General features: G+C 48.0%; 1 protein-coding gene across 8 annotated transcripts in view; it reads right to left on the bottom strand.

The window, feature by feature from the left end:
* Positions 1-25791, bottom strand: part of SRGAP3 (SLIT-ROBO Rho GTPase activating protein 3) — a 245826-nt gene that overhangs the window by 85223 nt on the left and 134812 nt on the right. For all 8 annotated transcript variants that reach the window (XR_011527372.1, XM_070576653.1, XM_070576655.1 and 5 more), the window contains one exon: positions 6785-6847. Coding sequence is in view for 7 of the 8 variants with exons in the window: in XM_070576653.1 (XP_070432754.1) it covers positions 6785-6847 (63 nt within the window). In the remaining variant the exon portion in view is untranslated. The remainder of the gene's footprint in view (positions 1-6784; positions 6848-25791) is intronic.

Raw genomic sequence — 25791 nt, 5'->3', positions numbered from 1 at the left:
TGCTTCTTTGCTGCCCTGGGTGCTGTTCCCTCTGCCTCCAATTCCACCAGGACAGTCCACTGCTGCTCAGATGCAAATCAGACGCCACCTCTTCTCTGTTGCCCTCCAGATGCCCAGGTAGACTTCATCGCCCCACCCCACCTCACGCTGTGTCCATATCCCCACTCAGACACCTGTCACATGGTAGCCATGTCTCATGCCTGGACCTGGTGGAGGCTCAGGAAAGGTGTGCTGAGCGAGTGAGTGAGTGTCTTGGCAGGAGAGCTGAGCGAGATGAGGAGGTTGTGTGGAGGGAAACCTCATCTCCCCGTTCTTCTTAAGACCACTTCCATCCCTGGATGAAACTGGGCACAACCTGGCCAGCAGGCTGTGATCATCCGGCAGAGCCTGCCTTGCCCTGAGTCTGGGACATGCCCTCATCTCCCTCACAGGGCAGACTGGTGTGAGACAAAAGCTTGAGAGGAGCCTCAAAGTTCCTCTAGCTTCGTGCCTTCATTCCACAGGTGGGGAAATCGAGGCCCAGAGCCCAGCTAACTTGCAGGGGTCAGTGTTTCCGAAGTGTGAGATGGGAGCCACCTGTGTTAGCAAGATGATTTTTAGGTGTTACAGACATGTTATTAACCCTTTTCAATTCTCTCGGAATCCTTCTGATTATACCAGGAGGAAATGCCCAATGTGGTGCTCACATGTCTAATGCCCCTACTGGGCACCAGTGGCAATGGGCACCACTGGGCAATGCTTTGCAGGCACCAGCAAGAATGAGCACTTTTTATTTTCATTTAACTTATGGAACTTTCTGGTTATATCAAGTTGTTTTTCATTTACTAATGTGAAATATCATTTTCTTCCAAAATAAATGTGTATAAGTAGTTTATATACATTTATATAAATAGTTGGGTGTATTTATATAAGTAGCTTTGGGGAGTAGACCTGGAGCAGGCTCTGCCACTACCCAGCTGGGTGACCTTGGGTTGACTACCTGGCCTCTCTGTGCCTAACATGGGGTAGTAATACAGCCACCTTTCTCAAAGGCTTATGGTGAGGATGAAATGAGTGAAGACCTGTAAAGCATTTAGACCAGTGCCCCGCACGTGGTAAGCACCATATAAGAGTGGAGGCTCTAGTTATTAGTGATATGAAACCATCTCCAAAATACAACCCCCAGAGCAAGTTGAAGACCAGTGGGGCCTGTTGTTCCCACTTGTGTTAAGCTGGGGAGGGCGGGATGTGTCCGGACATGTATGCTGATTGACAAAGAAAATACCTCTGCAAGGAGCGACTGCTAAGCCAGACACTAGTAACCGAGGTTATGTGGTGGGGGCGGAAGGGTCGGGCCACAGGAAACACCCTTCTCCTTGTGTACCTTTCTGTACTGTTTAATTATTGTTTTTGACTGAGTGTATTATCTATTTCTATATTTAAATATTCAGCAATTTTTTTAAAAAAAGAAAGTCCCTCTGGCTGGAACATGGAGTTTGTATAACAGAGAGCCAGCCTGGGGGATGGGAGAGCCCTCAGGAGGTGGCTGCACCTTTTCAGACAAAACATTCTTTGGGCTCGGGCTGGCCCAGTGGCAATGGGGGATGAGAGAGAGAGGAAAGATTCAGAACTCAATAGGAAAGATATTTATGCTTCATTCTTTGATAAAATGCAGTGATTTAGCACTGATGTTTGTCAGGCATGGGCTACACTCTCTGCCACTCGCTCTTCTCAGAACAATCCAGACAGATGAGTTGGTAACATCCCCACATTCTAGGGAGGGGCAGAGTGTTTGACAAGTGACAGGGCTTGGAACCCAGGCTTATCCGACTCTAAAACCTCTGCTCTTTCCAGTACACAACCTCTATGAATTAGGATAGAGAGAGATTAAAAAAAAAAAATGTGAGTCAATTTAAAGAAAAATATTAACTAAATGACAGAGGCCCCAATGACAAGATGACACCATGGTGGTTACACCTGAATGGAGACAGACAGGAAGTCCGGGATGGAGCCGGGACCAGTACCCAGGTTTTGGGCTCAGTCTCAGGCTCTCGCCACCACCTGCATGCCTGAGGGGGTCATTAGGAGGGAGACACTTTTGCAAAATTTGCCTGGGGGCCCAGAGTGATTTCCTGCGCCTGAGCCCAACACACAATCAGATCAAGGCTTGAACAAGGGAAAAGTAGAGCCCATTCATCACTCCAATTAGTGTCCCCCTGTCCCCAGCTGCTGCTGCGTGTGGCCGCTCCTCCGGCCCTCTCCACATCGCCCCAACCTAGACTCGGGGCTCCTCCTGCAGCCCTGCCTGGGAGAGCCTGGAGCAGAGCCACTGAGCACAGGGGAGGGGCCCTGCGGGGAATGCTGCCACGTTTGTCAGTTCAAAACACCACAGACGCGTTTCATGACCTAGAACTATATGGAAAATCTGAACACATTTTTAGCTGAACAATGAAAAGAGAGCGGGGTTTTGTTTTGTTTTTGCCTCTTCTGAAACGATTAGCACACTGGCTACACTCTCGACCTCTGCCCTCTTTTCCTCCAGGCTAATATATGGCTGATGGAGTTCAGAGAAAAGGAGGTGAGGTGGGGGGGTGTGTGTGTGTGTGTGTGTGCGCGCGCGTGCACACACATGCTGGCATGTTTTAGAAAAGTGGGCACCTCGAGGTGTTGAGGATGGGCAGGGAAAAGGTTTGTTGAATGAATGAATGAACTAACAAAATGCCCAGCCCTGAAGTCTTGCATCCTCCCTGGTCCCAGATAGTGACAAGCCTTTCCCCTAGAGTGAGTGATGGATGGCCTTCAGCACTTCCTCCATCATCGCTATGCCTAGTAGTAGCCCTGAACACAACCACCACCGCCTTCTCTATCGATGTTAAAAGAAAAAAAGTGGGGCTTACTGGATAATCCTTTCTCTTTGTCATTTGTTCCTCAGTCCCTATGGTCATGCCTCTGGGGCTGGGGGAGGAGGAGGAGAATAAAGACTTATGTAACCAGGCATAGTAACTAAACCGTGCTCGAAATAAATCCCTAGGAATGAAGCTGGGACTCGGGGTCTGTAGTGCCCTTAGCAGCCGGGTGGCTGCAGTGGGCTGTTTGCAAAGATGGCCACGTAGCTCCTTCCGTGGCTGCAGGCATGGCCCTTTGCAAGCAACTCTCAGCACGAGGTGACGTTTACTTCTCCACCCCACAGCTCTGGCCTTGGCTCTGTGACTTGCTCTGGCCAATGAGATATTGGCAAATGTGACACAAGCAGAGGCTAGAAAACTACTTACACATTGGGATTTTCCCACTTTGGGCTCTTTTTTTTTTTTTTCAATTGGCCAGAAAATTGCAGCCATGTCAGGGAGCCATGTCAGTGGCCCCAGGTGAACTGAGCCCAAATCTCCAGCACACAGAATTATGAGCAAATAAAATTTCAGCCACTGAGTTTTGACTTGGTTTGTTATGCAGCAATTAATAACTGATACAAAGGTCTTAAGCAAGGCTTTATTTCTTTGTGCCTCAGTTTCTTTATCTGGCAAATGTGTGTTAATTAAATAATACATATAAAGTCCTAATACAGTGTGAGATCCATTCTAAGCACTCACTAAACAGCCACAGTTGCTACTATTATCCTTGTTTTGACAATAAAGAAAATGAGGTCCAAAGGCCTTAACTGACTTGGCCGAGCTGGTAGGTGGTGCAGGAGGAATTCCAACCCACGTCCATCTGTAAGTTTGCTCTGCTTGGATCCTAGGTTGCCTCTCCTACTGGGAATTCCCTTTCTCTTCCTTTCTTCTCCTCTGCTTCTCTGATTCCTCCTCATCCAAAGGCACCAAGGTCAAAACTCACCCTTGATCATGGCCCGTCTGGAGCCATCTCTTTCCTGAAGCCTCAATCTCTCACACACGTACACACTCTCCCTCTCATTTCTTCACTCGACACATATGTACTGATCACCTACTATGTGCCAGCACTGCCACAGGCTCCAGGCACACTGTGGAGAACACAGCGCGGCCCCTACAGGGCGCACGGTCTAGGTGCCCTCCCTCCCAGGCCCCGGATCCAGCACATGCCATGCTCTGTCTTGGGCTGCTGTACCGTCCGTTCATATACTTTACTCTTGTCTCCTGGCCCAGATTTTAAACTCCTTCCAGGCACCACCAGTCTCTTTCATTTATTCATATACACCTCCTTCCCTCCCTCCCTCCTCTGCTTCAACAAGCACCCCGGGAACACCAAGGATGTACAAGACACTTCAAAGACCAACTCTTGAAATGTTCACAGCCTGCCGCGGTGCCTCTTGCAGCGCTAGGTCCACACCAGCCAGCCAGAAATGCTCGCATTTAACTGAATTTCTGGGCAACTACTGAAGGCTCAGTGTGCAGTCAACAAATGACTGGGGGCGGGGCACTGTTGGCACCCCAAAGCTCTCACTCCACTAACGGCATAAGGAGAGAGCTGGGGAGGTGCCTGGCCCTTCCTCCTCCACCGGTTCCGAGGCCGGCGCCAGGCTGCCCTGAGCACAGCGAGCAGCGGCCAGCCCGCCTGCCCGGCCTGGATTCTGACGCCGGTGGCATTTCCGTCCAGCTGTCCTGCCTGGGGCCAGCAGGAGCAGAGGCACGTGGAGCACCTGCTGGATTGGGATCACTGCGCTGGGCACCAGCACCGCCCTCCTGATCCCTGATCCCTGGCCTGCCCTGTCCAGTCCACACCGGAGAATGGTTCTATCACCTCCCCACTGACCCAGCTGGGAGGTGAAGTGACTTGCCCGAGGCCACACAGCTGGGTTCAAACTGAGTCTTAGCCTTAAGTGTTTCTCAGCAGGCTCTGACTCCAGAGAGTTTACAGGCCAACTGCGGAGATAGGGTGTAGACAATAAAGATACTACAAGGTTTTTTTTTTAACTGCCATTGTGATTCGAAGCCCATAGGTGATGGCTTCCTAGAGGTGGTGGAGTTTGGTCTGGGTGTGAAAAATGAGTATGACCCAGACAGGCAGAGGAGGAAGAGGTGGTTGTAGCTGGGGGAATGGCAGGGGGAATGGCAGGGGACAAGAGCCGAGGGGGAGGTATTGGGGTAAGCTGAGAGCATCCAGAAGAGGATCCCAGCTGGAGCCCAGAGGAAAGGTTAGAGACCTGGGTGGGAGCAGCTCAGGGGTCCCGGGAGGTGGACCCAGGTGTTGGAACTCCATGGAGGAGAGGGATCCATTCAAAGGGGTGCCTGAGGAACAGAAAAAGGACCTAGATTGGGGAACGCCTGGTCTTGCCAAATCCTCTGCAGATCCTGAGGAGGAAAACCCCACGTCACCAGCCTTGCACATTCATCACTGCCCCTCCCCCACTGTGGCCCGTTACACACTCGGCAAAGGAGGCGTAAAAGGTGACGAGAGTGATATAAGACCTCTGATACACTCTGCCTTTTTGCTCTCTCTGTTCGAAACATGGTTAACATGTCTGAGCTCCTTTCATTCTCACGAGGGTGTGCAACAAGTAGCTAGTATTATTTCTATTTAACAACTGGATTCGAACCCAGGTCTCTGCCTTTAAACCTCCAGGCGATTCTCCCCCACAATGCCCAGCTGACTCAAAGTCACGTGTGTTCTCAAGCAGCAATTCTTCCTTTACCTGAAGCAACAGCCCCGCTAAAAACTGTCCAGGACTCACGTTTTGCTCCTCAACTTGGAATCATAGAAATGTGAGTTTCAACTTTCATCAATTCACTTCTAGGAACTCTCACCCCCATTTTACTGATTGGGAGACTGAGGCCCAGAAAGGCGAATACCTTGCCCAAAGCTCCGTAGCTGGCTGGAGTCTGAGGCAGGCTTCTGACCTGAGGTCCAGGCTCTTGGGCAAAGGCTCTTGGCCCCTGAGGAGTCCACTGTCTGCTGGCCACACAGGACATGAATGTGGAAAGATAATAATACCGAAGAGAGGGGCCGTCTCACAGCCTGCTCTTCTTTCCCGTCATACCAGAGATTTTCAAATACAATTTTAGCAGAGAACCCCCCCTTTTAATGAGGACTATTAGGAACCCCCACTTATTTCAAACATAATGGCTTTACTCTACTCTGACTGTCTTAGGGGTGAAGGGCCTGGAGCTCTCTCTGCTGGGGCTGCCCAGCTCTGCTCCCCCAGGCTCCCTGGGGCTCCCCACATTTTCCCCCAAGGAAGCCAAAGGCTCCTGAAGCACAGTCAGTGAATTCCTGCCTCGTAACCTGGTGTGCTTGTGTCCCCACTCACTCGCCTTCTTGGATTCTAACCCCCTTCCCAAGTCCGGTTAGATCCCGCCTCCACATAGGTAGCAAGATCAGTTCTGAGCCAAATTGTAATGTTCTGAAATTACTCCTCAGAGATGACAAGGCATGCTCACCCCCATGACTTCACATAGTCCTCAGAACGTGGTCCATCTTGCAGATGAGAATACTAAGACCCAGACGAGCTACATGCCTGTCCAGGGTCCCACAGTCAGTGAGGACGGGCGTCAACTTCAGCCTGTCCCACCTGACTCCACCCTCCCATCCCCCTACCCGACCTCGATTTTGTGTCTTCTGCTTTGTAGCTAACACATTCCCACAGCTGGCAGGCATCTGAATCTCTCATGAACTTATACAAACTAAACATGCCGAGGCCCCGCCTCCCAGAGGGACAGAATCGGAAGCAGTAAGTGCAAGTCATTCCGTCCAATCATGATGACCTCGTCACTCAGGCACAAAACAGCAAAAACACCCAGGGTCATCCCAGATCTCTGACGAGCCTTTGTCTGACCCTGGGCACTGAGGAAGGAGACCCGACCCCAAACAGCAGCAGAGTCTGAGCAGGACTTACTGTGTAGAGCTCATTGGTGACCTTCAGGAGCTCCTCATGCATCTGCAGGCCAATCTCCTTGCTCTGGAATATGGAAGAACAAATGTCAGAGGGGGAGAAGGTCGCCAGTTGCAATGACCAATTTCCTTTCAACACAGAAAGGGCAGGAATACTCTGGGTGGGGAAGGGGTGCAGAAATCAACATACACCTCATGGATCTAGACTTGAATTCCTCAACTCATGTCTATGAAATGCACTCACAGAGAGCGGCTCCTTGCAAAGGGAACCCCCTGGCCATGTAAGTTGGGGAACCCTAACATCAGCTTCCTACATGGGTGATTCACAGACATCACCAGAGTAAAGACTCTGAGAAGCCCCACAGCCAATCAACTTGCTCATCTTGCTTTAATTCTGTGGGTCCTAAGCTGATCTGACCAGAGTATGTGTCCCTAGGTCAGTACTCATGAACATCTCATGAGAGTGGGGTTCCACAGACCACATTTTGAGAAATGATGATCTTGCATCTCAATTCATGGTGAGCAGTACAGGTTCACAGGCGGCCCCTGGAGCACGAGGCAGGAGATCGAGCTGACTGGTCACATGCCTTGAGCCTTAGTTCCCACATCTATAAAATAAAAAGCTTAAACTAACGCATCACTTCCCAAAATGGTCTGGGGGTCACTGCTGTGCGCTACGCTAAAAAAGAGGCAGAGGTTTCTGTGACCAAATGCTTTTGGGAAAAGCTGGCTGAACAAAGGCAGACAGGCTTTCTCACTGCAAGACTTCTCATCAGCTCTTGCACCCTCACGGGCATGGACTTATAAGGCGGCTTGTCGTGTGCAGTGTCGCTGACCTCAAAGCTCACCCACAAGGTGGCTTACATGTTTAGGATATTGAGGGATGCAATTCAGAAAACAAGGAACGAATTATCTCCAGGTTCCACCCAGCCTGAAGAGTCTAGGATTCTCCATTACTTTATGTGTTATTATTATTATTATTATTTTGGTAAATAGTCTCCCTGTTTGTCTGGACCATCACGTGAAGTTTCTGTATTGAAAATCGGAGCCCTGATGTCTGCACCCTGAGAGCTTAGTCATCCCACCCTCCCTTTCAGCTCCCTCAGCCTCAAGCATGACCAGCGGCTGACAGGCAGAGACCAGCTTTCGTCCTGCCCCCCACGCGGGTCAGGAGCCCCCGGACTCAGCAATAACTGAGGAAGGCTCAGTACCAGACATGATGCCTTCCTCAGCTCCTTCTTCTCAGCCCACAGCCTTTCTCCAAGCTTTGGGGCCTGGAATTGCCAAGAATCACTGTCTGAAGGGAGCCCCGGCCTGCCATCTCTGAACAGATAGCAAAAGCTCCAGGGCGATTCCAGAGGTCTGCGTAGACCTACCTCCAGCTCTGGCGGCTAAAGAAAGGGGACCCAACCCAAAAGCTCAGCAGAGCCTGAGCAGAACCTTCTGTGCAGACTTCACGGGGAGCCTTCTGTAGCATCCCGTGCATCTGCAGTGGTGCTGGAGGAACCAACCAGCTATCCCCCACCTCCTTCTGTCCTCCCTGGTTCTCAGGAGTGAGCAGTGAGTCTGTGCCTCAGTTTCCCCTGCGGCCCCTCCCCCTGATGTTTGCCCCACAGCTGACTCCAGAGTCTCTGACACCCTCCTGTGGCCTCCTCTCGGTCATCAGTCTCACCAACATCTCTGACACCCAGGACCCCAGTTCCTTATGTGTTTACTTTGATGATCTAACTTTTCTGATGGGTTAAAGGAACATCGTTAAAGGAAGTCGAACAGCCAGCAAGGGAAAAAGTAAAGAGTAAGTCGCCCAGGCTCCCAGAACCCGGCCCAGAGGCAACTGCTATTTTACATTTCTTCTGATACCTTCCAGAAAGAGTCTATGGATGTACAAGCATACATCTGGATGGTGCGTGTTCTTTTTTAACACAAATGGGAGTATTCTATACACACCTTTGCCCCTTGCTTTTTTCCACCTAACAACATATCTGAGAGGTTTTTCCTTTGCAGCCCACGTAGCTCTTGCATCCTCCCATTTTTTCCCCCTTCTTCTCCCCAAAGCCCCCAGTACATAGTTGTTGCAGGTCCTCCTAGTTCTGCTATATGGGACACCACTTCAGCATGGCTTGATGAGCGGTGCCAGATCCGCACCCGCGATCCGACCTGGCAAAACCCTGGGCCGCCAAAGCAGAGAGCGCGAACTTAACCACTCAGCCACGGGGCTGGCCCTGCATCCCCCCTTTTTAACAGCTGCTTTGAGGTTCCATATACCAGAAGTATCATAATTAACCAGCTCCATAGTGATGGGCATTTAGTCTCTTAACATTTCAAACAATGATGTGGTGAACATCCTTGTCCCCAGTCACTGGGCACACGGGCAGGGACCCCTGTCAGATAAATTCCTAGAAGCAGCTCTTCTGGGGAAAGTCCTGCCTCCAAAACTCCCACCAGCCCTGCCTTCACAGGCCTGCCCAGCCAGCTCCCCACACCCTCCTGACTTCAGCTGCCACTTCTCGGTGACCCGCAGCCACGTCACCATCTCCACGGTCCTCTCTCCTGGGCTCTGTCCTGCACGAGCTTGAGCCAAAGCTCAAAGATGTGTATCCTCAGCTGTTGCAGAACAGTAAGGTCTGGATGTCCCCTCATCACGTCAGACTCAAATTATCCAAAAGCAAACTCCAGAACCTTCCCCATCGCCTTGAGTTTGGTCAATGGGCTAACATCTTCCCAGGCATGGCAATTGGAAATCTTGGAGTTATTTTTGACACTTGTTTTAACCCCTCCTCAATCCAATCTGTCACTGCGTCCTGCCTTCAAACTGCCCCATCCTTGGTTCCCTGTAGCAGGCAATGCTGATTCCCTCCCCAGCCTCCTTCTCGCCCGTCCTGCTTCCGAATGGAGCCGTGAACTTGGCGCTGTGTGCATCCACCCAGCTGAGTTCTTCAGGGAAGCTGACTTCATCCCCACTTGAGACGGTGGATTCTGGTATGTGTTGTTGGTCCAGAGGTGAGTATGTGACTTAACTAGACAGAAGAGAAGGACTTAGATGGTTGAGGGGAAGGTTTTAGTTTGGCTACCAAGTGCTGGCAAAAAAGCACGGAGCCCCAGTTGCTACAAGAAGGCATCTTAGGACCAGAAGAGGAAGCAGCCTTGGGTGGGAGAGCAAGAAACCTGGCTCCTTCATGACCTCCTGAGAAACTGGTTGAACTGAACCCAGAGCCTGCCTCCCAGTGAACTTCTACTTCTGTGGCTTTGTTGGTTAAGGCACTTTGAGTTGGAGTTTTCTGTTACTTGCAGCCAAAAGCATCCTAAGGGACCCATTTCCCACCACCAGTCCCAGAGCAAGCACGTCATCATTGCAGGACCCAAACTCCTAAAGCTGCCCCTTAACAAAGTCCCCGACTTTTGACTCTGATTCTGCAGGCCGGGGCCAGTGTAATTTCCTACAAATGTCTTTCATTGTGTTCCCCCAAAGCCCCCCCTGCCCAATGCCTGCAGGATCAAGACCCAGCTCTTTAGCTAGACTTTCAGGCTCTGTGCAACTAGCACAGGCCTGGTTAGACAGGAGAGACGGCTGAATTTGGAGGCACAGACACCAGGTTTGGAGGTGGGGCTTTCAGCTATTAACTTCTGGGTACCTCAGCTTCCTCATGTGCAAAATGAGCACCTGTTTCTGTCTTTCTCTGCGCTTGGAAAGGGAAGTGTAATGATCTTGCTTGTTTACTCGTCTATTCATTTATCCTTTGTTCCTCACTTGAATGAAAACCCCAGGAGCACAAAGAGGCTTTCTCTGGGGTGGTGACGCTCAGATCCCCCAGCCACTGGCAGGGCTGGCAGCAGACAGCCCCCAGCCAAGAGCACCCTTCAGGGATGGCCTCAGAAGACAGGTGACATCCCTTCCAAAGACGGACACCACATCCAAAGACGGGTCTGTGTGGGGCACAGAGGCCTGCCCTTCCAGTCTCAATTCGGACAGCTCTGAAGGGTCCCTCCATCTTTACAACTCCCCACAGGGCTGGCTAAGACTGCCAGTAAGGCTTGACTCCACCCTGCTCCCTCCCCTTCCCTCCCAAGGTGCGGGTCCCAAGAACGCTCCCTAATCCTTCTGCTGAATGCTAAATTCAGACACCTCAAGTCTGCTTCCCAGCTTTCCCGATCTGCAAAATCTCGCTTCCCCACTCTTACGTCCTTGCAACGCCATAGAGCCTGTCACATAGTGGGTGCTCGTTAAATACGTTTGTTGAATGACTCTATGAATAAATGAAGTGACAGTTCCTCTAAGCTTTACTTTCTTTATCTGTAAAAGTAGGATGATGTCAGGAGTGTCATGGAGTCCCTGTGAGGATGAAAAGAGATAACACATATGGCAGCACCTGGCCCCGTGCCAGGCACAGATGATGAGCTTGGGAGACAGTAGGACAGGCTGAATCGACACCCACTGGATGCCAGAGACAAGGCCAGGAAGTTGCCCAGAAAAGGGAATACAAAGTTGAATTTTTTACTAACTTTTCCCTTAAGAATCTCCCAGTTTGGCAGCATTGATGGTCAAGAACACATATAACCCCAAGGCAGAAAGAGTATAAAAGGGTGGAAGATGGAGTGATATGGGACGAAGTGATGAAGAGGATGGAGGGAGAGCCAGAGCCATCTCACCTGCATGAATGGCCAGACAGCATTCTAGGCAAGGGGCACACCCCAAGCAAAGGCATGGAGACTGGAAACAGAGAAAAGTCTGGTTTGCAAAGAGAGAAGCTCAGCAAAGGATAGCGGAAGATAAGCTTAAAATGGAGCTTGGTCCAGATCACAGAGGCTGATGGAACGCAGGCTTCCTTCAGAGCAGAATGGGGAGCCACTGAAGGTTTTTGAGCAGGAGAGAGTGACGATCAGAACTGTGCTTCAGAGAGATGAAGACGCTGGTGTGTGGAGAGTGGACTGGATGGGGCGGGGCTGGAAGCCACCAGATGGAACCTGCCCGAGGCCCTGCTCATCCTCCCCTCAGCACCAAGCACGGGGCTGGCCACAGCGTGAGTGCTCAGCAAAAATGACTGAACTGCACAGGACTCCAAGGCATTTTACTTTTTTTTTATGGTTGGGGATGGTTGGGAAGGGAAATATTCTCAACTACAGTTCCAGAAACTACTGAATGAGGAACCCAAACCAAACATTCCACCAGGATCAGGAGGCCAAAACCCTGAGAATCTCTAGCAGACTATCACACCCAGCCCTTGGGGACCCAAGTGGCAGTGTATTAGCACTCACTGTCCGCATTTCTCGCATGACTTTCATGCCTGCAGAGGTCATCGCTTCATGCACAGCAAGTGTGGGTACTGTGGAAATGATTACGCTGGGCCAAGGAGGGCTCAGCCATGGCCGCCACTGTGGTTGCTCAGATTGAAAGGGCAGAACCCTGACTCTCTGACCCAAGTAAGTCTGTAAAACCAGGTGGCAGGTGTCTCTGGCCCTGCCTCTTTCTTCTGCCCATAGCTAAGGCCAGATAACTCCCCTTAGGGCCAGATAACTCTTTGAGGTGGGGGGGCCATCCTGGGCATTATAGGATGGTTAGCAGCATCTCTGGCCTCTGACCACTAGATGCCAGTAGCCAGCATTCCCCGCTCCACCCCAAGTTGTGACAACAAAAATTATCTCCAGATTTGGCCAAATATTCCCTAGGGGACGAAATTGCCCCGGGTGAGAACCACTGCCCTAGACAAAGGCTCCAAGTGGCCGCTTCTCTGGCCTGCAGACGTGTTTTATTTGGCCATTCAGTGTTTGCAGAAAATCTGACTCATTTCTCAGGATTTAAAAATCAGGAAATTCCCCTTACAAGTCCTGATTTTCCAGCTTCTCTTGAAAAACCAGAAGATCTGGCAACACTGAACCCTCACTTAGAATATGGCAGCCCCTTCGGATGGATTTTGTGGTCTCCGGCTGGCCACAGTGCCCAGCACCGCCCGTCCACGTCACCTGTCTGGCCCATGGAGGCATGTGAGTTTATGACCCAGAAACCAGTGGGTCACTTAGGGGGTGGTTGTCTGAAGCCCCTGGCGCTCATCAAGGACGGCAATCCCAGACCTGCTGAATGGAACCTTTTTCAACAAGCATCCTTCTCGTATCCCAGTGTTTGAGAGCTGCTGAAGAATCTGGTTCCTGAGACCAAAGCTCCTGGCTCCTCCAAGGACCCCGACACCACTACCTGCGTGGATTCCTAGCACCTCCTGAACCCATCCTCCTGCCTGCACTACTTCCTTTTGTACCCCTGTGGCCAATTCCTCACCTAGCTTTGATTCAATTTACACAAGCACTTATTGAATACCTACTAGATACCAGCCTCAACTAGGCACTAAAGACACTGATAAACAAATGGCAAGCAATAGGATATTGGAGTCTATGAGGAAGCCATTTGGCATAAACCTAGTTAGGCCTGACCTTGTTTTTCAAAAGGGGCCTAACATGGCCCATTGTGCATGCATCGTATATCTGCTTTATGCATTTCCTATATCCCACAGACAAGAACAAATGGCCTTAAGATAAAGATGCAACTTCCCCCATAGTGGCATTTCCTTAAGGATAAGCATCTCTCCCTAGGCTAGGAATTGATTGCTGCGCCCACCCTGTGACCACCCAGCTTGAGACAACAGACCTGCTATGTCCACTGAGACAGCAGACCTACTACCTGCTATGTCCATCAATTTCTATGTCCATCAATTTCTATGTCCATCAATTTCTGTGCTGACAGAGCAATCTTGTGACTATTGTAAAAGGGACATTTCAATCATACGTGCTACACGCTCTTTGAGGGTATATAACCACTCTGTACACCCCCACTTCTTTGGTGCCCTTCCTTCCTTAGGGAAGAAAGGCCCCAGGCTAAGCCAGTCCTCAGATCTGGCTCAGAATAAACTCAGCTCAATTTTCATTTACAGATTGGGTATGGATTATTTTTGTCAACAACACAAAGCTGAATGAGACATGGTCCCTGCTTTACCAACTGTGGCTAGCATTTATGGAGCACTTTCCATTTGCTGAATACTGTCCAAAGTCACTCCCTTACATTATCTAATTTTTTTTTTTTTTTTAAAGATTGGCACCTGGGCTAACAACGGTTGACAATCTTTTTTTTTTTTTTCTGCTTCATCTCCCCAAACTCCCCCGTACACAGTTGTATATTTTAGTTGCAGGTCCTTCTAGTTGTGGGATGTGGGACGCCGCCTCAATGTGGCCTGACGAGCAGTGCCATGTCCACGCCCAGGATCCGAACCCTGGGCCGCTGCAGTGGAGCCGGCGAACTTAACCACTCGGCCACGGGGCCGGCCTTACATTATCTAATTTAAACCTTTAAGGTAGGTACTATTATAATGCCCACTTGACAGATAAGGGCTGGAGGCTCAGAAGGGTTGAGCGACTTACCCCAGGTTGCACAGCTAGGAAGTGGCAGAGACAGGATTCAGCTTTTAGTTGGTCTGACTCCAAAGTTGGCACCTGTAATGACTTTCTATGGTCTGCTCCTCAGGGTCTAGCACGAGGTACAGGTGTGGGGGATCAGAATTGGCCACTCCAAAATGTGTCTCTTTGCCTTACCTTGAGTATTCTCAAGAACAAAAGACTCTGAAAGAAACTTTGACCTTCTCTCTAACTGCCTAAAAGAAATTTAAAATAAAGGCCTGTTCCCAGGACAGGCCATCACCACAGATAACTCTGGGCATCCAGTAGACTGGGAGGGTCCTTGCTAAGCCCACTCTTGCCACAGTGCTATCTACCAAACATTTGCTTTTCCATTTCCATGTGAGTTGCCTTCCTCCCCTTTGAAGCCCCAAACCACCCCCAACATCCTCCTTTGTAGCTGAAGATGGTATTTAAGATGAGAACCTCTGCCATTTTGGCGAGTTACTCAGTTTTCCTGGGTCTCTCCCAGGTATAGGTATAGGCTTGGTTTAATTTTCTCCTGTTATTCTGTCTCATGTCAATTTAATTCATAGCTCAGCCAGAAGGACCTAGAGAGCAGAGGAAATGTTCTTCCTCTCCAGCACAGGCACACAGATGGAAAGAAGCCATCGCAACGCTGTAAGAGCAATGAGTGCAGCCCTCAGGGAAGGTATGAAGGAGGGCCTGCTGTCTGGCTCTTTCTCACCACCTGTGTAGGGATCCGCATCCCTGGCCCTTGCCCCCACTTGCAGGCTCTAATTCTCCTTGGACTGCACCTTCTTGGCCCACCTGCCCTGCTAGAAATAAATCAGCCTTGACAGCCACCTCTCCCTTCTCCCTCCCTCTTTCTTCCGATAACAAGAGATGAGATATGGTGGGACTGACCCCTGTTGGCATAGCCATGGGTCATGGGACCTGGCCTGACTAGAGTGCTCCAGCACCATGGCTCTAGTGATTGGGTCAGAGATAGAAACGTATTCCAGGCTGAGCCAATAAGAATCTTCCCTGGGAGCTTTTTAACAACCATCTTCTCAGGTCCTCTGTCCTCTAGGGTCGCTAAGCTGGGACGTCAGGAGCCTTGGGCTGCCTGCAGCTGTCTTACCCTCCACAAGGAGAGTCTAGGCCTCGACAGCAGCACTGGCATCCTGCATCTAGTGATGCCTAAACAAGACTTATCTCTGGACGTTTCCAGTTTACCGGATTCAGTACATTTTCGTGTTCACTTATGTGAAAGAATACTGATATAATCTGTGCTTATGTCAGTCTCATCATACCAGAGTGACCACAGAGTGACACAAGCTTCTGAAAACCCTCTGCCATGCACCAGCTTTCAAAGAGCTCCTGGGAAAGGACCAATTTCCAACCAATTAGGGCATAAGCTTCATATAGGTTGGGACTGCGGCTTCCCATAGTGCTGATCAGGAAGACGTGCATACAAAAGGAGCTCCATAAATGCCTGGGCATGAGCTAACTGATATGCAGAAGCATTAGGAAGCCAGAGAAGAGACTCATTTTTCTGCAAACACATACACATTCATGACAAGAAGGGACCAGCTGGCAAGAATTTTTTTGACACAACAGTTCCTGAGTAAAATCAATTTCTTTGCCATAAAAATCTTGCCATGGGTGATTGATTTAGTTTTCAAGGCAGCGTTAACCACGCTTTCAAGGGAAAACCCTCAAAAATATTACCGAAGGTCCTAGGACTTTATGAGTGGTATTTGAAAAGTTCTATTTGTAAACGGCATGTCTCTGTCCCCCCAGACTAGCTCAGAGGTGGGTCATTTCCAATGCTAAAGTCGCCCCAAATGTCTAGAAAATAATGCCATCTTAAAATGCTGGGTTTTAATGATAAGACTCCCTCTTCACCTCTCCAGAGGAGGCCATTCTAAACAATCCTTAGGACAGTTCAAGGCAGGGCATAAGGCAGAGTTTCCTCAACTCTCGATTATCCGTGCGGGGCCTCGGGCCTCTCTCCCATGTTGTCAGGCGCTGCGCAGCAAGGCCTGTCTCTTTTCTCACTCTTTGCTCGGCTAGATGGCCTCATGTCGGGCTACCTTTGGGGACATTCCATGCTTTTCCTAGTTCTGGGGTTCCAAGCAAACAACAGGAAACAAACAAACTAAACTAAATAAAAACAAAAGCCTTTCTCTCTTTTAGTTCCAAATCCCACTGCTTTTATAGACTCTGGCTTGTTTTCTCATCGAACAGCAAATCTTGGGACCCACAGATGTTCCCTATTTAACTATATGATATACGCAAGAACTGGCCATCTCCCAAAGCGATTGTGTTTTTATTTCCAAAGCAAAGGCTTTAAGGGCGTGCCTCAGAAGGATGCGGCTTCTCCAGTCTGTCCTGCAGGGTCAGCTTATCCCTGAACACAGCAGCTTGGACAGCTAACTGGCTCATTGTTTCTCCTGGCCATGTCCTAGCTTGCCAATAACTGGGCTGCTGGCGCTGTGTCACGTCACCACCCCTTGCCACCAAACATCATCCTCAGCCTGGACTCGGCCCCACCTTCCATCCGGAAGCTTGTTATTCTTCTCCTCTCCTCCGCTGTCTTCCTTTCCCCACTCCTGGACACCTGCCTTCTTTTCCTCCCCTTCCCAAACTAATTTACGTCTCCTGTTGCTGCAATGCCAAATGTTGTCATCTACTTGTTTTTGCAAGAAGCTGGAATGCAGAATTGAGCCCTGAACTCTTCCTCCGGTTGCCAGGACTGGGATATTGGGCTGCAAGGAGACAGACAGGCTCTGGAAGCACTCATCAGATGCTCTGGGCAGTGGTGGGCCCCACTGATGCCTACCCACGAGCCCGGCAAGGTGCTGAGGCCATAAGAGTCAGCCTCTTTCCCCTGTAATTACTCCCAGCATCTCTCTGGGACCCTGTGTGAGCTAAAAGCCTTCATTTTCAGAAATGCTTAAAATAACAGGTCTGAGGAAGTACGAGATACCTTGGAATGGCTACGAATAAGTGACCTGATATGTCAGCCTAGGAGTTTCTGAATCTCTACTAATAACACTAAATATTATTGTTAATAATAATGCTTAGTACTGTTATTACTAATAATGCTTATCATTATGGATAATAACAACAATAACAGCTATCGTTTCTTGATCTCTTAGCATGTGCCAGGCCCAATGATAAGTGCTTTACAGACAACACCTCATTTAAACCTAATATCAGCCCTTTATGGGAGGCACCATCATTAACCCCACTTTAAAGATTCGGACACAGAGGCTCAGGGAAGGTGAGTAATTTACCTGAGATCACAGAGCTGGTCCATGTGACTCTCTCAGCCATTCCACTCTGCTGCCTCCATTGGGAGAGCTAGCACTCTACATGCCTTTAGAATATTTTTCCCAAACATTCCAAAATAATTATAAAACATGGATACTCCTCTGCCTTAGTATAAAAAGCATGCTGACATTCACAAGGCTTTGCTTTTGATCATCATCAATATCAGTTAACACACAGTGCCCAGTGCCATTTTGCAGACTCTCCTGTTATCTGTGATCAGTCCTGGCCCCTCTCTCCGGCCTCCAGGCCAAGGCAGGAGATGGTATGGAACGCTGGGCTGAGTCTCTGCGGAAGCAGAGCATACTCAGGAGTAATCTTTCTTGACTACGTCTCTGATGTTGGCCTACTTTTTTTTTTTCCCCCGTGCATCTCTTACTCACAGATGAGAGAAACGTTTGCAGGGGGAGGGGTGAGAGTCTGTGTCCTGGGGAGCATGACAAAGCTGCCTTCCTGAGAAACCAACATCTAGGAAAACCTGAAGCCACTCAGTTTTGAGCTGTTTTCTCCCTCTACATTATCTTCAAGGTGAACATGGATGTTGTCAGGCTTATTTGTTGGATTCAAAACATTATTGATCACTTATTACTGCTGAATCACTGATCTAAGACATCTCTTTAACCTCCCTGTCATTTTATAATCTGATCTTCTATTTCATTTGCATTGCTTGTCAACAGGATGTAAGGAGGATTGTGTTGGCATTTCAATAACATCTGTACTCATGTATCTACCCACCTATCCACCACCTGTCTACCCATCTATTCATCCACCCATCCATCCATCTACCCAGCCAGCCAGCCAGCCACGCACTCATCCATCCACCCATCTACCCATGAACCTTCCCATCCATCTATCCACTCATCCATCCAACCCTTCCTTCCTTTCTAGAAAATAAAGCCCAGCTTCTCATTCTGGCACCTAAGGTCCTCCTTGATCTGTCTCCAACCTGCCTTTCCTTTTCCCCCCCTTAATTTCAGTGTTTCAATATTTAAAACACACAGAAGAGTAGAGAACAATAACACCCATGAACATGCCACTCAAATTAGATAACCATTAAGATTTTGCCATTTTTGCTTCAAAATTATTCTTAGGAAGCAAAATGTTATGGGAACTACTGAAGTGTTCTTTGTCTTCTTCCTTCCCCCCTCATTCCTCAGTTACTGTTCTGAAGCTGGTGTGTATTCTCACACAATTCACCTTTGTATAGCTTTATTTCAGACAGGTATCTAACAATATAAACAGTCTGAACTATTAACTTGTGTTTTAAATCGTACAAAAATATCATAGCGTACCTTGCTTTTTTCACCCAACGTGGCGTTTTCAAGTTTTATGCACATTGATACGTGTAGATCTAGTCCCTTCATCTTAATGATGGCACAATATTCCAATACATAGCTATCCATAGCTTATCTGACCATTCCCTTCATGATGGACATTTAGGTGATTTCTCTTTGTTTCTTTACTACAAACACTAGTGCAGTAAACATCCTAGTGCAAGGTTTTGTGTGTGTGCAGATACACTAGAGAGTATCTTTAGGTTATACTTAGAAGTGGAATTGCTGGGCCATGGGTATGTACCTCTTCCTTCACTGTTGCTAGATACTGCCCAATGGTTCTCCAGGGGCTGGACCAATTTACACGTGTACTAGGAGGAGATGAGAGCTCCTGCTGCTCCACGTTCTTCCCAGCACTTAAGATTGTTTTCACCAATCTAATGGGTGTCAAATCGTGTCGCATTTTATTTTATCTTCTCCAGATTACCAGTAAGTATGACCATCTTTTCTTACATTTTTACACCATGATCAAGGGGGATTTATCCCAGGGATGCAGGGATGGTTCAACACCTGCAAATCAATCAACGTGATATACCACATTAACAAAATGAAGAATAAAAATCACATGATCACCTCAATAGTGGGAGAGAAAGCATTCCACAAGATAGAGCATCCATTTAAGATAAAAACTATGAATAAAATGGGTATAGAAGGAAAGTACCTTAACATAATAAAGGCCATATATGACAAACCAACAGCTAACACCATACTCAATGGAGAAAAACTGAAAGCTCTCCTTCTAAGAACAGGAACCAGACAAGGATGCCCACTTTCACCACTCTTATTTAAACATAGTTTTGGCAGTCCTAGCCAGAGCAATCAGGCAAGAGAAAGAAATAAAAGGAATCCAAATTGGAAAGGAAGAAGTGAAAGTGTCACTTTTTGCAGATGACATGATTTTATATATAGAAAACCCTAAAGAATCCACCAAAAAACTATTAGAAATAATAAATAAACACAGGAAAGTTGCAGGATACAAAGTAAATATACAAAAATCAGTTGCATTTCGATACACTAACACTGAAGTAGCAGAAAGAGAAATTAAGAATACAATCCCATTTACAATTGCAACAAAAAGAATAAAATACCCAGGAATAAACTTAACCAAAGAGGTGAAAGATCTGTACACCGAAAACTATAAAACATTGTTGAAAGAATTGAAGAAGACACAAAGAAATGGAAAAATATTCCATGCTCTTGGGTTGGAAGAATTAACATAGTTAAAATGTCCATATTTCCTAAGGCAATCTACAGATTCAATGCAATCCCTATCAAAGTTCCAACAACATTCTTCACAGAAATAGAACACAGAATCCTAAAATTTACATGGAACAACAAAAGACCCCGAATAGCCAAAGGAATCCTGGGAAAAAAGAACGAAGCTGGAGGTATCACACTCCCTGATTTCAAAATATACTACAAAGCTATGTTTTTAACCATTTAAATTTCATTTTCTGTGACTTACTCATTTATACCTTTTACGCCTGTTTCTATTGGGTTGTTTGCCCTTTTCTTATTAATTTGTAGGAGCTGATTTTATATTCTGGGTATTAACCTTTTATTAATTCATGCCAAATATCTTCTCCTGGTCTCGTCTGTATTTTTCCCTTTACTTATTTGTTGTTGTTGTAGGAAGATTTTTAAAATTTTTATATAATGGGATTTATCAATATTTCCCTTTATGGTATTTGTGCTTTTTTATCTTTTCTTTAAGCAGAAGGAACATTCTTTTTTATGTTTCTCTTCCTACCCCCAAAGTTTTAAATATAATCTCCTACATTTTCTTCCAAAAATTTTAAAGTTTTGCTTTTTACTTTTAGCACTTTAATCAATCCATCTAGAATATATTTTTGTGAACTAAGGTGGTGGTCTTATTTTTTTCCATATGAAAAAATATATGTGTGTGTTTGTATGAAATCAGTTCCTAAAAATAATAAGGACAAACAACCAATGGAATCAGTCCCAATCACTAAACAGTCTATCCTTTCCCCCTGATCTGTAATGCACCACGGCCATATGCTGTGTCCCCATTTGTGGAGGGCTGTGTTTCTGGGCTCTGTACTGTCCAGTTGGCGAGTCTACCTACACTGCTCTAGTACCACTCGTTGTACTGACTATCACTTTAGAGGAAGTCTTGATATCTGATAAGGCAAATGCTCCAACAAAAACCAAAAGCTATAACCTACGGACCTTATTTTTTTTTACAGTACAATAAAGTTAGAAATTAAAAGCAAGTAGAAAGCTTTAAAAAATTATTTGACACTAAAATAAACATAATTCTAAATAATTCATGGGGCAAAGAAGAAATTGCAATGGAAATTATGAAATATTTATAACTGAATGACAATGAAAGCATCATTTATCAAAACTTCTAGGATGCAGCTAATTTGTAGCATTAATGACATTAATTTTCAATCAATCCTGTTTTCTAACGTATGCATTTTAAAATCACATTTTCTAATTGGATGTGGCTAGCACATGGAAACATCATTAATTTTTGTATGTTGATCTTGTAACCAGCTATCTTGTTGAACTCCCTTCAGCAGGAAGTATATTTGCTGTTGGTTTTGGTAAATTTTCATTATCAGGGTAAGAAACTTCCTATTTATTCCTAATCTGCTAAGAGTTTTTGTTTTAAATGGTGGAAAGTTAGAAGCATGCCTTTTAAAAGTCAGGAGTGCCACTTCTCTCCTATTTCCCTCCACACCGTACCAGACGGAGGTCCTAACCAATATAATGAGGCAAGAAAAAGAAGTAAGAGGTAGTAATAAAAGAAGAAAGGCCACCAACCGTTAGAACTAATCACTGAGTGGCTTCCTGAGTATATTTTCTTATTTCTGACCCTTGGTTTAACTTGTATGCTCTGAATAAAAATATTCCTTCATCTCATCTCCAATCTTAATTCTCACTATGTTCTTTCTCAAAGTCCTAATCATCACCTAATAATAGCTAATATTTATTGATTGCTTACCGTGCACCAGGTAGGCATTTATACCATCATTTTTTAATCCTTACAACAACCCTATGAAGGAGGTTACTATTAGCTCCATTTTGAAAAAGAAGAAACTCAGAGGATTTAGGGATTAGGCTGCGATCATGCGGCCGGAAAATGGCAGACCAGGGATTGAGCCAGAGAAGGTCCCTAACCCCAACCACCGCACGAGACTGCCACAGCAGCCCACCTGTTCACGATGCAGGACCCAGACTTTCCTGCCCGCAGGCCTTTGCTTGGGTCTGGAATCCTCTCTCTCACTTTCCCCAAATCTCTGCCTGTCTGCTGTGGACACAGATGCACCCCCCCCAGATGCCCTTCAGGAATGGGGGAGTTAGTCGCCCGGCTGGGGCAGCGCCGCCCGCAGACACCCTCAGGCGTCGGCCCTCTTTGGAACCCCCTCTCCAAAAGAGGCCACGCCCCCTCCCGGCGGCAACTTGAGATACAAAGGCCCAGCCTCCTCACAGCGACTCATGAGAACAAGGACGGGCCTGCCCCCAGCTTCGGAGCGCCCCCTGGAGGGAGCTGAGGCCTTAGTTGTGACTGCGCCACAGCCCAACGTCTCCATTCGCTGACTCCCTTTCGTCCGGCAGGTGGGGACCCCAAGAGCGCTCGCTAATAAGCCCCTGCACGGTAATCACTGTCTCAGAGCCGGCTTCTGGGGAACCCAAGCTGGGATAGATGCTAACCCTCCAAGGCTCACTTCGCATGCCGCCTCCCCTACACGGAACCTTCCCCGAACCCCCCACCAGCCCGGATTGGAAGTCCTCTTCCTCTGAACGAACTTCCCTCTCCGCGGTGTCTGACTCACTGCTACACGTGTGTCTTCACTTCCAGTCTATACTGTGAGCTCCCTGACCGAGGGCGTTGTATCTGACTCATTTCTCTATCTTCTTTAGCACCTGCCTGTACCACTGAGCATGGGCTCTGGAGTCAGAAACTTCTAGATTCAAACCCCAGCTCCTCCTTTATCAGCATCAGCTTCCTCATCTGTAAAGTGGGGGGATGACAGCATCTTCGTCTTAGGCTTTAAGAATTAAATGTCTATAGAATCTTAGCCCAGAGCCCAGCACACAGTAAGCATCCGCTTATTGTCTGCAATCTATAATTATTGTTTACCTACTGTCGCGATAGCACTAATACATATGTTTACTGAATGAGCTGGGAATGCCTGACGGCGACCAGCTCAGCAGGCTCTGCCAGCAGAGCGAGCATTCACGACTCCATCTCCCTGGGAGACAGCGGGGACTGGCTGAAGGCCCCTCATTCCTTGGCTGTCTGCCCACTTTGCTTTCTCTCTCTCCTAGCTGGACCCTCCAGCATGCACATCCTCACTCTCTCCTGCAACCCAAAAATAAAAAATAAACTTGGCTTTGAATCCAAGGCCATTGATGCTTTTGATCTTGGTTACAAAGCAAGGCAATTATCGTACACAAAAGCCCTGATTTATTTATGAAATGCGACGGACATCTTCGAGGCGGGAATGAGAAAGCTCACGGAAGACCAAGCCCTTATTGCCACACAGTGAATGGCTGCTTTCAAACACAAGCCCCCCAAATGCCCTCTCTTCCCAGCTAAGAGTCGTTCCTCATTACTGCTTCCTCCAGAACACTGCAGCTTCCAACAATCAAATTCACTCCACGGCCGGGGCAAGTAATTAAATTCTGCAGGCATCTGAGCATGGAATAATGGATGGCTATTGTTAGGGAAGCTGAGGCTGGAAATGGAATGGGCTTCAATGCCCAGTCTCAGAAATGGTTAGGGGCGGGCAGGGACAGCAAGCAGGAGGCAGAGGGAAGCTCCCCGCTGGTGCACCACAGAGGGCAGTGGATCAGTACTGGACCTGGAGCTGAAAACGTGCATTTGAGGCCAGACTCTGCGCCTACCAGAGGGGGTGCCTCAGTCACCTCTCCCAGAAAACAAGGAGACTGGACTAGGTAACTCATTCTCCAGGTGGTTCCCAGACCACCAGCATCAGCACTGCATGCAAACTTGTTAGATGTGCAGATCCTGAGCCCTCACTACCCCCCACTGAATCAGAAACTCTCCATGCGCAGTGGAGCGGGCCCGGCAATCCGTGGTTAACAAGCCCTCCCCGGGGATCTGATGCTCGAATTTGGGAACCCCTGGCAGACAGTGTTCAAAGATGAGGCCACAAACTCAGATGCATAAAGGGCCAGGGAAGCAAAATAAAAGAGCCAAGGAGGTGTCGTTCACCAGACAACAGCAGGGACCATGGGGCAGTGGAGAGAGTGTGCCCTGAGAAAAGGCCAGCAGCTACTCGGTTCCAGGCCGCTACCGCCAAGTATGAACCCACGTGGATTTGGTACTGGCAGCGCTTCTGATATTTCAAGAGAAACAAAATCCTGACTTTATGTGAACTCTCACAATTTTAAATATTGGTTTAATTTTTCTTAACCTAGTGAGGGCCAAGTAGATTATACTTGAGAACCAAATTCAGCTGTGGACCGCTATTTTGCAGCCTTCATTCTTTTTTTTTTTTTTTAAATTGGCATCTGAGCTAACAACTGTTGCCAATCTTTTTTTTCCCTGCTTTTTTCTCCCCAAATCCCCCTGGTATATAGTTGTATATTTTTTTAGTTGTGGGTCCTTCTAGTTGTGGCATGCGGGACGCCGCCTCAACGTGGCCTGATGAGTGGTGCCATGTCCATGCCCAGGATCTGAACCAGTGAAACCCATGGAGCACGCGAACCCAACCACTGGGCCATGGGGGAGGCCCCCTGCAGCCTTCATTCTGAGTTGCCTTTGACCTCCATCACGATAAACTCTCCCCACTGTGCTCTTGCCTTTCACCCAACACTGATCTCCCAACCTCCTTTCCCCAATTGGCAGACTCCTATTCATCCTTCAACACTCAACCCAAGGGTTTCCTCCACTGTGAACTCATTCTCAACCCTCTGCCCCACTTTCCACCTCTCCACTAAGAAAGCAGAGAAGAATCAAACACGGGGCCGAAGAATTGACACGTAAAAGAAGGAAACTCAGAGGAGGAAGACACGGAAAAGTTATAAAACACACTCTTCTCACAGAGGAGGAGTTAGGACCTCTGAGAAAAGTTACCCTATTGCTGCTTGAAAAATGACTTAAGGACACTGATCCCATTAGACCAGAATCTAATAAAATGACATTTTGAAACAGCAAATATAAAGAAACACAAGTGCAGAATTCATGGGATAGATTAAAAAACAGTTGGTACAAAAATACCCGGGGATTTGAGCTGAGAGTCAGAGCGAGTCAACCGTGTGACAAAACTACCGTGAGAAAGGCAAACGCCTTCATAGGTTTCATTATTAGAAATAGTGTCTGGATGGCCCTGCTGTACTCTCGGATGGTCCGACCATCCTGGAGTGTCCTGAATGGTTCTGAAGATTAGCTTCTGTGGGTCAGAGAAGACCTGGCTGTGACCCAGGTGGGCAGAAAACACAAAGCCAAATCACAGGGGACATTTAAGGAACCTGGAATGTTTACCCAGAGGTGGGAGAGACCTGGGGGGGTGGTCATGATTTCTGCCTTCCAGCAGGTGACAGGTTTCCACGTGGATTTGATCTCTGTGGGCCTCAAGTGTGTGACCAGGACCATGAGTGGAAATACTGTAAGATTTCATCTCAACGCTGGGGAGAATTTCCTATTGATCACGGTTGTCCCCAGATGGAATGAGCTCTCCTGAGAGGCGATGAATGCCGTTTACCCAGGGAGGTCTAGCAGGGGGAGGACGACGCCTGGAGAGGATGATAAAGGGACTGGAACAGAAGGCCTGGTGGACGCTTATTGTTTTATTTCCCCCTTCTTCTCATAAGAGCACCCCAGTTTTCCCAGGGAACCACCCTTCACCCATTCTCCGTCCTGTGTGTTAGGCAGGGTTCGGTGTACTCCTGGCTTCGGTGGGGAGCGTGTTTCCCAGGCCCATCAGCCAGAGCACAGCTCCTCACCGGCCGTGGGTGCAGCTCTGGG

Source organism: Equus przewalskii, chromosome 15 (genome assembly GCF_037783145.1).
Source record: "Equus przewalskii isolate Varuska chromosome 15, EquPr2, whole genome shotgun sequence".
Lineage (NCBI taxonomy): Eukaryota > Metazoa > Chordata > Mammalia > Perissodactyla > Equidae > Equus > Equus przewalskii.
This window is presented reverse-complemented; position numbering and strand designations above follow the sequence as displayed.